The sequence below is a fragment of the Eumetopias jubatus genome, unplaced genomic scaffold (assembly GCF_037043125.1).
Source record: "Eumetopias jubatus isolate StellerSeaLion01/CBP00866 unplaced genomic scaffold, mEumJub1_p1.0 scaffold_7, whole genome shotgun sequence".
In the NCBI taxonomy this organism is placed as follows: Eukaryota; Metazoa; Chordata; class Mammalia; order Carnivora; family Otariidae; genus Eumetopias; species Eumetopias jubatus.
In genome coordinates, this window is record NW_028274813.1 from 46,871,515 (window position 1) to 46,884,940 (window position 13,426).

Consider the following 13,426-nt stretch of genomic DNA (forward strand, 5'->3'; position numbering starts at 1 on the left):
TGTATTTCAGTATGATTAGTTTCCTCTGTAATTTGAAAACATTACTCTGAGAAGGAGACCATATGCTTCACTAGGCTGCCAGACAGGTCTAGGGCAGAAAAAAGTTTAAGAATCTCAATTGTAAATGAATTCCTGGCTTTCACTACTGTGCCAAGAGTAGTATTTTCCACACTACAGCTAGAAAGTTAATTTAAAAATATAAATTGGCTCATACCACTCTCTTACTCAAAACCTCTAATAGTTTCCCATTGTACTCTGCAGAAAACCAAAACTCTTAAAACACCCTGTGGGTCCTGCATGCTTTGGGCCTGCCCATATTTCCAATTTCATGTGTGGCATTCTTCCCTCCCCCTACACACCTCAGCTAATGTTATGGAAGCTCCAAGTTCTTTTCTGCCTCAGAGCTTCACATATACAATTCCCCGGAACATTCTTTTCCCCATTTTCTCAATAGCCTGGCTCCTTCTCTTCCTTTATGAATCAGTTGAAATAATGCCTCTTTGCAGAGTCTTTAATGACCACTTCCTCCAATAATGACTTCCCTCATTATGTTCTTTCATCCCATTCTCTTCCTTTATAGAAGAACACTTCTCACAATTTATAATGACAACCATTGTTTATTTGCTGTTTCATATTTTTCTTTCACTTTAGGCACTATACTCTAGGAAAGCAGAAACCATGTCTGCTTTATCTACCATTGTATGATTAATACCAGACACATGGTAGACACTCAGATAATTGCTGAAGGAGTTCTCAAACATAATCCTATTCAATGAATATTCTATTCAACTAATACTCACTGAGTACCTAATAAGCCAGGCATAGGTCTGGATACTTGGAATAATAAAGGAAGAAAATACACAAAGATTTCTGTCCTTGCAGAACTTGTGTAATTTTCTAGACTTCTAATTCAGACTATGATGATAAAACACACACTAATTAAGCTGGAAAAAATATAGGAACAATTAGTTTATAAATGTTAGGCAAGAGGCAGCACAGGACAGTGATCAGTGAGAGAAGGGAGATAACATAAGCCCCATGATTGTCCCAGCTGACTGTGTAAAAAGGGTTTTTAGGCCATGGCACAGGGAGGGGCCACCAAAACAGAGTTAAGGAATCTCCTTGAATTGAGGAGAGAGTAACAGAGAAGAAAGAGCTACACAGACACAGAAAGAGGGAGAGAGAAAGTGTGAGCTCTGGAGGCCTCCAGAGGATTCCTTTTGAGTCTTTAGCTGAACACTGATCAGCACATATGTGGGAGAAAACTGCTTGAGGCTGTGCAAAAATATTCAGAAAGGATCAAGTGGAACAATCCCTGGTGATCACACAGGGCTGGAGCAGTTTGTGCCTTTCTACTGGCAGAGTAGAAAGATCTCATAACACTGAGGGGTTGACTAGAGTCCTATAAAGGGTATTGCTGTGGGAGTGGTGCCAAATTGGCCCAGGTTAAAGGCTATTACGGACCCACCTGCCAATGTTCAGTAGTAAGCCTTGAATAGATCAGAATGTTTCCAAGTAACTTAATTGCACTATAGAACAAAACCCCCAAATATTAAAAGGAATACAAAAAATTCCAGTATGCCACAATATCTAGAATCCAATAAAAAAAACTCAGGCATATAATTAAGTGGGAAAAAAAAATCTCTCCCATATAAGGAAAAAAAATAATACAAAGAGGAAGACCCAGAATTGACACAGATGATAAAATTAATAATGATGTTGTTAAGACAGCTATTGTAAATACTGTCTGTAAAATCAAGAAGGTAGAGGAAAGCAAAACATGATAAAAAGAGACATGGAAGATATTTAAAAGACCCAAATCAAATCTCTGGAGATAAATAATAACGCTGGACGGAATTAGCAGATTTAGACATTGCAGAAGAAGAGATGAGTGAACTTGAAGACAACAATAGGCACTCTCCAAAATGAAGTAGAGAGAGAAAGTAGACTGAAAAAATATGAACAGAGCACTAGGCTAGAAGATAACTTAAGGGCCTGAATATAGATATAATTGGGGCATCCGAAGGACAGGAGAAACGTTGTGGGTGCAGAAGAAGGAACAATATCTGAAGACATAGTGGCTGAAAAAGACATAATGGTTGATGAAAAAAACAAACCCACAGGTTCAAGTAACTAAACAAACCCCAAATGAAGAAACATAAATCAAACTACACCAATGTACAGCATCATCAAATTGCCGATACAGTATTTGAATGGGAGAATGGAGAGAACAGAAAAGAAAGCATAATAGTTATAGAGAACGTTAGAAGGTAGTAAGTTTTATTTAATTAATTAACTAATTTATTTATTTAGAAAGGGGGCAGGAGGGGCAGAGGGAGAGGGAGAGAATCTCCAGCAGGCTCCACACCCCCTGCAGAGCCCAACATGGGGCTCTATCTCACAACCCTGAGATCATGACCTGAGCTGAAATCAAGACACTTAACCAACTGAGCCACCCGGGTGCCCCAGAGGGTAGTAAGTTTTATAAGGAAATGAAAAGTAGAGCAGGGTAAAAGGGATTAAGAATGTGTGTGTGGGTGGGGGGGGGTGGGGAACAGATTGCAGTACTTAGGCTTAGTTGAGAAGGCAATTAATCTTTGGGTGAAAACTTACAGAATGAAGGGGAGGCACTGACTTGCACTGTAAAGGAGCACTCTGAATGCTGTGTGGAAAGCAGTGAGTACTTTGTGGGAGTCAAGGGTCGAAGTAGAGACTGTCCCGGAAGCTACCGTCGTAATCCAAGAGAGAGATGGCAGTGGTTCAGAGGCAGTGTGAAGTGGTATAATTCTGGATAAACAGTATTTGAATGTAGAATCACCAGGATTTTATGATGGACTGGAGAAAGGGTATGAAGAACTATTAAGGCTATCGAAGTTTTTGGACTGAACAAATAGAACGGTTCTCATTTCAGCTGGTGAAAGCTGCAGGGAGAAGTTTTGGGGGTGAGACCAGGAATATAGTTTAAGTTTGAAATTAAAATGTCTGTTAGTGAGATATACAATGCTGGAGTTTGAGAGAGATGTAGACTAGAGCTATAAATTTGGGAATCAAGGACATATAGAAGGTACATAAAGCCTTGGGAATGAACAAGATCATCAAGAGAGTATATTTAGATAGAAAAGAGAGGGACAAGTACTGAACCCTGGAACGTTTCAATGTAAGTAGCTGGGGAGCCTAAGAGGAGCTGGAAAAGGAAATTTAGACATAGTTACCTGTGAGAGTGGGGACTGTTGAGAGCCAAATGCTGAAGAAAATGCTCCAAGGCATAAGGAATCATCAACCATGATAAATGCTGCCAGTAGGTCAAGTATGATGAAATGGAGAATTGACTATTAGATTTAGCCATCTGCAGTCATTAGCAACCTTGGTGAGAGAAGGTTCAATAGAATGGTGGGGGTGAAAACCTCACTGGAATGGGTTTACAAGCACATGGGGCCTCCTCCTCCTCCTTCTTCTTCATGAACAATTCAGTCTTAAAGGGATTCGGTGAGACTAAGCAAAGTGGGCTCCACACCAGGTCAGGGGCCCACAGTGGGAGGTCAGAGCTTGAGCAAGGTGAGGAGAGCATCTGTACAGAGGATAGCCGGGTGAGTAGTGTAGGAGCCCGAGTGGGATGTGAAGGCATCCATGTTGGGAAGAGAGGTCATGGAATGGGACCTTGGTTCCCTACAGGAGAGTTGGCTAAATAAGGACCAGGGGAGCTAGGATCCTCATTGTCAGTGAAGGGAGTTACAAATATGGGAAGTAGAAAGCTAGTATATACTCTGTGGTGTAGGACAGGCCCTGGTGGTATTGGTGTGAACTCATGGTTACATATACACAGATATAAAGATAAAGAAATAAATAGACATGTATAGCATTCTCTAACTCTATCCCACTGAGAGGAACTTGGAGCAGCAACACTTCAAACACTTCAGCAATGAGAACAACTAGCATCCAGGTTTTCATTTCTAAATGCCATTCTCAAAGGAACTAGTGCTCTTAGGGAAAAGGGTGATTCCAGTGTTGTGGCAGGGAAATAATAAGAGGACCCTACACGATCTTTTTGTGCCAAGCACTAAGGAAGCACTCAAAGAAAGATGGAGTCATGTCAGAAGGACATGATAGCTAGCTTTTTAGTCTGTGCCAATTAAAGCATCAAAATAAATGATGATAGTAGCAGATTATAAACCACCGAATAAAAGAGGAAGCCATGAGTCCAAATCAATATAATTAAATAAATTTTTAAAAAATAGAACGTTTGATGAGGAGTGGGATAGTGAATATAGTCTCAAGGTCCATCTCCCAAGATCCAAATATTTATTAATAACAAAAGACAAAAGAAGAACTTTACATGAAAAAACGGGAAGATAACACCTTAATTAAGTAATCGAAGTTAACATCACCAGTGACAATTTGAAATCATATGCTACTGATAAAATGTAATGAGACAAATATCCCCATCAATTCCATATTAATGTTCCCGTTTTGTTACCTGAATTTAATCATAAGGAAATAGCTGACAAACCCAGCTTGAGTGGTATTCTCCAAAATGAATGGCCCATAACCTTCAAAGGGGTCAAGGCCATGAAAGTCAAGGACCTCTGTGGACAGGACAACTAAATGCAACACATGATTCTCAACTGGGTCCTTTTGCTCCAAGGGATAGTACTAGGGTGATTTGCAATACTTAAATGGGGTCTGAAGATTAGAAAATAGTAACGTACCAGTGTTCACCTCCTAATTCTGACGACTGCATTATGATTATGTAGAAGAGTGTTTTCACTTATAGGAAACACACACTAAAGTATTTGGTGGTGATGGGGCAACTGTTGACAACTTATTTTCAAATGGTTCAGGGGAAAACAAAATTCTTTGTACTGCATTTGCAACCCTGTTGTACCTTTGAGATTATTTCCAGAGTAAAAATAATTTTTCAAAAGAAAGGGAAAAGAGACATCAGAGATAGTGAATACAGACAACTTCTTCAAGAAGTTCTGAAAAGCAGAGCAAACAAATGAGGCAGTTGCTGGAAGAGTAAGTGGGCGATTCAGAGAAAAAAAATAAAATTTTATTTAAGATGGAGAAATAACACTACGTTTGTACAATGATGGAAATGATGACATAGAGAACCCAAACTGATGATTCAGGATGGACAGGTGGTGGAGTGTAACCCTGGATTAGGGAGATGATATCTGATGCACATGTGAAGGGATTACATTTGACAAGAGTGTGGATCTCCTCAGATTGACCACTGCTGAAACCCAGCTATCCAGCAACCTCTCCAAACTAGACAGGGCCTGAGAACCTGGAAGTAAAGAAACGGTGACTCTAGAGAGTCCCAATAAAGGCCGCCAAACTATGATTTTGGGCTCTGAAAAAACAGGAACCTACTCTAGGAAGACATTCTGACAGCTCTGAGAAGCAGTTGTCAGGATAAAAATCAGACCTAAGATTTTAAACAGTATGTAAGGATATAGTTCTGTCTTCATTACATTCTGAAACGAAGACACATTTTAAAATTCATGTCGCAAAATTCTTGCAAGCCATCAGGCAAAGAAATAAGCACTGACGGGTGGTCACTGCCTATATGTGTGGGAAGTCACATGTGTGTTAAAAGCATCAGTCATTCAGTCAAGTCCTTCAGTTGAGTTGCCTGCATTAAAAGCACCACCCAGGGTTGACTGAACTTTAATTTGTTGCTTAAAAAGACCTCAAAGACTGTGCTGGGATGGAGGCTTGAAATGGGAAGTTCATTGTCTGTCATTGGCTTGGCAACGTACCTGAAGGCAAAAGAAACTGCCAAACCTCTGGGAAAAGATAGAATTTCCAAGCTAGGAGAGACTGGTCTGACATTTGTCTAGAAAGGTCTTTTGCTTAGGTCAAAAGCAACTGGCTATTTTAAAGTCTTCATTTTTCTTTGGATCATTAATATGTAATTCAAGTAAGAAAAAATGAAAACATCCAGCTTAAACACTAGTTTGGGAATGCAGGAAAAACCTTAGGATTCTTTGACATGCCTTGGAGCCATACTGAAAATATAAGAGGTGCTATGGACAGCAAGATTACTAATGTCAGGAATGAAAGGCAGCAAATCGCCATGATGTCTCACAACATCATGGTGCCTGTATCACTGCTAAAGGATCTTTCCTGGGTATGAAGAGCACCCAGGATCAAACTTCGATTGTGATCCTAGAGGAAGTAAAATTGTATGAATAAATAGTGACTATTTTTTATTTATAAAATAATGAGTGAATCTTCTAAGTAGTCTTCCCCTCCCCTCTCCTCCAAGGTGCTATTAAACTAATGGTACATCAATAGGATTTTTCTAAAAAAGGAAACAGAATAATATTTTTGAAATTAATAGCTTCAAAAGAATCATCAAAAAAGTACCTTATGTTTAATTTACTCTATTTAATAAAAAAAGAAAGACATTCAAAGTGTCATCCAAAGTAGTTACATTTTTAAGAAGGAAGACTTCATCTGGCCTGAAAACTGGGCTATTCAGAAGAATTCATTTCCTAGGGATTTCAAATTATCAAGGTTTAACAGTACTACTGCTATAGCTCCTAGACACAATGAATAAAGCTAAGAATGTACACGGTGCTTAATAAATATCCACGGAACTTTTCAAAGTTATATCAACTCTCATAAAAATGAAGTGTCAAGCTTAGTTACTAATGTATGTGTGAATTCAATTTTATATTTTTTTGTTTCATTTTCAGCAAATTGGATGAATTAGGACTGGCCATCTATGAATACGACCCTTTCTTCTTTATGTCCTTTGACATACTATCCTGATTTTATTATCCCTAAAAATAATCTCATCTGGCCTATGAGGAGGATAATATCTCATTCTCCCTAATCAAATGCAAGCATTTTGGGGAAAAAGATTGATTGATTGATTGATTGATTGATTGATTTGAGAGAGAGCAGGAGAGAGAGAGAGAGAGAGAGAGTGCGAGTGGCAGGAGGAGGAGAGGGAGAGAATCTTCAAGCAGACTTCCCACTGAGCATGGAGCTGGATGCAGGGCTCAATCTCACCACCCATGAGGTCATGACCTGAGCTGAATCCAAGAGTCAGACTACTCAACTGACTGAGCCACCCAGGCACCCCTCAAATGCAAGCATTTTAGGGAAGAGATATTAAAACTTTCATTTCTAATTCTGGAAAAATACTTCAAAAGTCCCAAACCTAGGATATATGTCCCCTCTCTACTACCAAGGATGATGTCTAACTGGTCCATTTCTCAGTTCCATTTTCTGTGAAGTTCAATTCCAATCTTTTATGAGTCAATCATCAGAAAGATGATTCAGTCATTAGAAACACTTGTGTTTGTTTAATAATTTATACATATTTTTCAGTTATGAAAATCAGTCTGTTTTTATGTTGAACTGTTATAAAAATAAGGTATACAATAAATGCTGGCTACTTATAATCAAACGTAAGACATGAAACTATTTACCTGTCCTCTCTTCATTTTTGTATTTCAATGAATTTTCTCCTATGATCACAGGTTTTTTTTTTTAAAGATTTATTTATTTTTCCAGGGAGAGAAAGGGAGAGAGAATCCTCAAGTAGACTCCCTGCTGAGTACAGAGCCCAACATGGGGCTTGGTCCCAGGACCCTGAGATTATGATCTAAGCCGAAATCAAGAGTTGGACACTTAACTGAGCCACCCTGGTGCCCCTATGACCACAGTTTTATTTGGCCAGTTGTAGTCATGCTTGCAATTTCCTAAACCATAAATGTCATTGGAAATGTCATGTGAAATATAGCTCCTGATGTCCTGTTATATGACATTCTAAGTACATGAACTTGAAGCTATCCACTAAAAAATTTCTTGAATGCCTGTACCCCAGCACCCTGAAGGATACAGAGAAGTAAATGACATGGTCTTTGACTTTGAGGACTGTGTACTCTAATTGGAAAAATTTATTTGATGAAAATGAAACCAATTAGTAAATATGGTCAGAATGGCAAGAGATTCATGGACAAGTGGGGACTAGAGTTGACCCCGAATGAGGGAGTAAGGTTTGGACACGGTCTTAGTTGGTTCAGGCTTCTGTAACAAAATATTGCAGACTGGGTAGATAATAAACAACAGAAATTTATTTCCAACAGTTACGGAGACTGGAAAGTCTAAGATCAAGGTGCTGGCAGATTCAGTGTCTGGTGGGGGTCACTTCCTGGTTCACAGATATCTTCTCACTATTACCTTGCATGGTGGCAGGGATGAGGGATCTCCCTGGGGTCTCTTTTATAGGGGCACTAATCCTATTCATGAGGGCTCACCCTCCTGATCTAATCATCTTCCAAAGGCCCCACCTCCAAATACCATTATATTGGGGGTTAGGATTTCAACAAATGAATTTTTTGGGAGGGTTGGGGGAGAAAAACATTCAGTCTGTAGTAGATATGAAAAGAATGAGGGGATGGGCATTCTCACTGAGGGACCCAGAGTAACCAGAGAGGTGGAATTTACATAGCATAGTCTTGGGATAATAAGGGGAGCAAGCCGGAAATGTCTATTAGAAATATTTGGGAGAAATGAGAAATAAATTTGACATTTTTATGGGGGTCAATTTATGGAGCATTCAATTAGTTAAGAAGCAATTATTTTACCCACGCTCCTGGCCTTGGCTTTCTTTTGTTCTTACATCTACATTATTCTTCATGATGCTAACGATGCCCTCCGTCAAAGGGCATCTTTCCAGCTTACAATGATTCTCACTCCTTAACTATCCAAACCTTTCCATTTCATAGGGGTGGGTTAATTCCTAGGAGCAATGTTTGTGCAATGTGGTTTGATTCTAATGTCCGTTGATTGAACTGCATGAACTGCAGATGGTTCACTCTTACTAGAACAGAGATGCCATTCTAGCAATATGCACTTGAGACTAAAAGGAATTGACTCTATCTCTTTCTTCATGGAGCTGGAAGTGAAATGGAGCTGTGAGTGGCCATCATGTCTGCTGCATGGAGCAGGCAGCTGAGAAATCTATTCTTGCCCGGGAAAAGAAAGAGGCAGACACACAGAGTGAGGCAGGGGCAGAGAACAGAGCTCTCCTGGTTTCTGATGGTCTTCCAGCTCTTATTTCTACTGCTTACCCAGCTACATTTCTGCTCTTGGAATCTGAGACACACTGTATCTTTTATAATCAATCCCTTCTTCCTGCTTAAGCAAACTTGGGCTAGGCTTCTATTATTAGAAACCAAACGAGCCCTAATAGAGTGGTGAATAAATAGATTTACTGAAACCTGCTGTCCTTTACTTTTGGACATGCTCTCTCAACTTGTGCTCTAAGGACGAGCTTCCTTTTATTCATCTTTGCTCACCATCAGTGTGACTATATTGCTGTCTCATACATCTGAGTGTCACGGTCTCCACGCCCCTCTATGTCCCTGTCTCCAGATCCCTTCCCAGCTTCCTTTGATTTCTCTTTACTTTCTGTCCTTGAATGAAATGCTAACAAAGAAACAGAGAAAGGCTGGGAGTATAATTTATATATGCCTGAGGCTTATGAACAGATAATGGGTTCATTAGCTCAATTCTCCCAGGATTTGTGATGCAGAAGGATAGGACACAAGAAGGTTTAAAAATGAATATGCTATTCAGATCCTCTTACGGTACAGCTTCTCTCTGCAGCCCGAGTTATTCTGGAGGCCACAGGAGGGATAAGGCCACCCCTGCTGATGGGGCTCTCAAAGCTCCAGTGGCAGCGGTGCTCCCTGCCCCCCGTTTCTCATGGCCTCAGTCACAGTGGGCTCTACCGGATGTACATAACACCCACTGCTGCCCTATAGAGCTTGAAGAGGTCACTACTCCGACTGCAGAAGCACCTACATGGGATCTTCAGAGAGAAACCCTTTCTTGCTGACGGGATTACGCAGGGAAAGTAGGTAGAGAAGCCAGAGTGCTCAGAAGCCTTTGAAGGGACTCCTAAAGGCAAATAACCAAGCCCTAAACCAGCTAGCTGACAACTCTGTCAACACAGTCGCAGTTCAAGCCAACAGCTTGAACTCAAAATAATCTGACACTTCGCCACAGCATGCCTGCCTGGCTCTGATGTGCAGGACAAAGGCTGAATGACAAGCTGCTGCTGTATTTCCAACAACGTGAGACCTAACGAGGTACGTAGCAAGGGCCAAAAGATTTGGATGTGGAGATTGCCTAGGAAGATCACCACCCAGCACTCAGTTTGTTAGATGAACGCTTTCTCTCTCTTACAGTGGCAATGTCTTTGGTGCCTTCAGAAGTAGTATATGAAGGGAGTCAGGGTATGCTGCTGCATTCTTTCTGATGACATCTGGTGATTATGCTCCTTGGATATCTTATTTATGTCAGTGATAGGTCTTATTCACATTTTTTGTAACCCCCTCCTAGACTAGGAGATCCTTGAGGGCAAGAGCCATGTCTTCATCTTTCTCCATCTCTGTATCTCTAGGACATAACAAGGTCTGGCCATTTAAAAAGCTGTCAATAAAGTACTTATTAGATAAAAGAATAAATGAACAACTGAAAATTGGTAAAAATCCAGCCTTATGATGGGGGCCTTGGAGAAGGATGTAATGACTGGTCTGAGTCTTCACGGAGTTACCAGAGTTTAAAGCAGAAGGATAGAAAGGAGGAGAGTGAATGTTCCAGGCATCTGAAATTTTCATCAAGGGCATCAGAAGTGGCTCAGTATGGCAGGCGGGCAAAAAGAAGGGGAGGAAGCTAAAAAGAGGGGCAGAGGCCAGAAGGACCTTGCATACTCTGCCAAGAAGTTTGAATTTTATTTTACGGGTGATGGGAAGCATGAAAAGATTTTCTGTGGGAGAGGGACCTAATGAGATTTTCTTACAGAAAATTTTCTTTGGTAGCACTATGGAGGGTAATTGATGGCAGGGCTGGAGACAGGGCTGAGATGGATTTCAGGGATCAACTAGGAGCCCCCCTGCCCTCAGTTATTCAGGTGAGGGAGGATGGAGGTCTGACTTATGGCTGAAGAGCCCTATTTCCATCCTCTTCTTCCACTGCCAGCTTCTCATCACCTCCAACACCGTCACATGCTCCTTCAGGAGACAGGTCTGAGGGTGCTGAGGAGGAACAGAACACGCCAGCCACGAGAGTGCTTCAGAAATACTTGGTATCTTAGTTGGGCCACTCTGAAAGGCAAAGTGACATTTTCCAGAAGGTCCATGTGCAGAAGCTTCCTCGCTCCCCACCCCTCCCAAAGAAGCACTAAATGACTCTTTGATGCCACAGTCCTTGAGCCACCTCACTTCTTGCAGCAGATTCTGTGCCCACCTTCCACTTTGTACTTTTTCAGCAAGGGAGTGAAAAAGAAGAAGCCAAGGGAAAAGAGGAAGGTGTTGTAAAGGAGCAAGGCAGACGAGGAGGACCCCTTATTTATCTCATTCATGAATAATAAGAAGAGTTAAAGCTGTTGAAAGAAGAGAAGCTGTTTACATGGCCGCATTATCAGAACTCAAAAAAGATTAGGACAGATAGATGCCCATGGATATTTGCTCAGCTTATTTAAGAAGGAAGATCCTCTTTCCTTTCACTCTCTAGCCCGCATCTGATGGGAGTTAGAAGGAGCAAACCCAGGTGTCTGGCTGGCTCAGTTAGTAGAGCATGTGACTCTTGATCTATAAGGGTCATGAGTTCAAGCCTCACATCAGGTGTGGAGCCTACTTAAATTAAAAAAAAAAAAAAGGAGGAGCAAACCTTAGATTTTATTTATTTGAGAGCGAGAGCAAGCATGAGCCAGGGGAGTGGGGTGGGGTGGGGTGGGGTGGGGTTGGGGGGAGGGGAGGAGCAGAGGGAAAGAGAGAGAGGGAGAAGCAGACTAACTGATGAGCAGGGAGCCCAACGAGGGGCTTGATTCCAGGGTCCTGGGATTATGACCTGAGCCAAAGGCAGACAGTTACCCCACTGAGCCACCCAGGTGCCCCTCCCCTAGGTTCTTCACCCTGGCTATACATTGAAACTAACTGATAATTAAAGAAAAACGCAAAAAAACCACAAACCTGATGCCTGAATCATACCCCAAGAGATTCTAATTTAATTAGTCTAGAGTGTGGTCTTGGAATTGGTCTTTCCAGAGTTCCCTGGGTAATCTGAATGTACAGGTGGGCTGAGAACCACTGTTCTAGACTGGGGGTCAGCAATGTTTTCTGTAATAGGCCAGAGAGTAAATATTTTATGTTTTGTGGGCCACATGGTCTCTCTTGCAACTACTCTGCTTTGCTGTTGTAGTAAGAAAGTAGCCATAGACAGTATGTATAGGAACGGCTATGTTCTAATAAAACCCTGGTCTGGCTCATGAGCCTTAATTTATTGACCTTTGCTCTAGAAGCATACTCCAAAGGTTGGGTGGGTTGTTTAGGTTGCTAACTCTGGTATGGAGAAAATAGGAAAAATATCCTAGTTTTAAAAAGAATTTGGCATTTGGATGAATGTTCTAGCTTTCTTTTAATAAAATGAGATATGTTTCTGAGTTCCATTTGATAAAATACTTTCATTAACCTACTATGCTGTTTGACTTTTTAGGGAGACCATGTGTGATTTTTGTGTTTTGAAGGAAAAAAAAATCCAATAAGTTACTAAAAAGAGATAATTACAGGGGTGCCTGGGTAGCTCAGTCGTTAAGCATCTGCCTTCGGCTCAGATCATGATCCCAGAGTCCTGGGATCGAGCCCCGCATCGGGCTCCCTGCTCAGCGGGGAGCCTGCTTCTCCCTCTCCCACTTCCCCTGCTTGTGTTCCCTCTCTCGCTCTGTCTCTCTCTGTCAAATAAATAAAATCTTTAAAAAAAAGGAGAGAGATAATTACAACCTGCAGTGGTGAAGGGAAAGATTAATCATGACAGATAGACACTTCAACTTAGAACCTAAACCAGGACAGAAAAGCTAAAACCCAAATGAAAAGACAGTCTCTACAGAGTCAGGGAGGTCAACTGGTGGCCTGGTAAGTTTTGTGTGTTCTCCAATTTCCTTGGCTAGAATTCAACCATGAGCTTGTTTTTCATTTGTCTGTTTTTCTGTTATTGTTTTGTTTTGAATTCTACGTGAAGAATCAGTTTTAATTTATGCTGTCATTTTATTCTGGAGAAATCTGGAGAAGGCAAAGACACATTAGAAAAATGAACTTTTTGCCCAATTATTAAGTTTCTCTCCTGCCCTCGCTGCTTTCATCACTCTCTAGAGAAGGGGAGTCAGGCTGCAAATCGCGCTCCTTATAATCAAGGCCAGAGGATCTATGTGGGTTATGCGGTCCTCACCTTTATCCTATCGATGTTGGCTTCCATCTTCAGCTGTTCTACCAGCTTCCTGGCTTGTGCTATGCTGGCGGTGTTGTTGCTGGCCATTGGAATGCTGGGTGGGTTTTTCAGATACACTGGGAAAGAACACAGGAAGAAAGAATGCATCAGAGAATTCAGGAGCTGCCAAACATGC

The 13,426-nt window shown here is 41.2% G+C and overlaps 1 protein-coding gene across 4 annotated transcripts in view; it reads right to left on the reverse strand.

The window, feature by feature from the left end:
- Nucleotides 1-13,426, reverse strand: part of GNG2 (G protein subunit gamma 2) — a 120,967-nt gene that overhangs the window by 15,879 nt on the left and 91,662 nt on the right. For 2 of the 4 annotated variants that reach the window (XM_088024588.1, XM_028109399.2), the window contains one exon: nucleotides 13,252-13,367. In XM_088024588.1, the coding sequence (XP_087880714.1) occupies nucleotides 13,252-13,367 (116 nt within the window). Of the gene's footprint in view, nucleotides 1-8,071; nucleotides 11,133-13,249; nucleotides 13,368-13,426 lie in introns of those variants that run through there. The other 2 variants (XM_088024586.1, XM_088024587.1) reach the window with 2 other exon arrangements.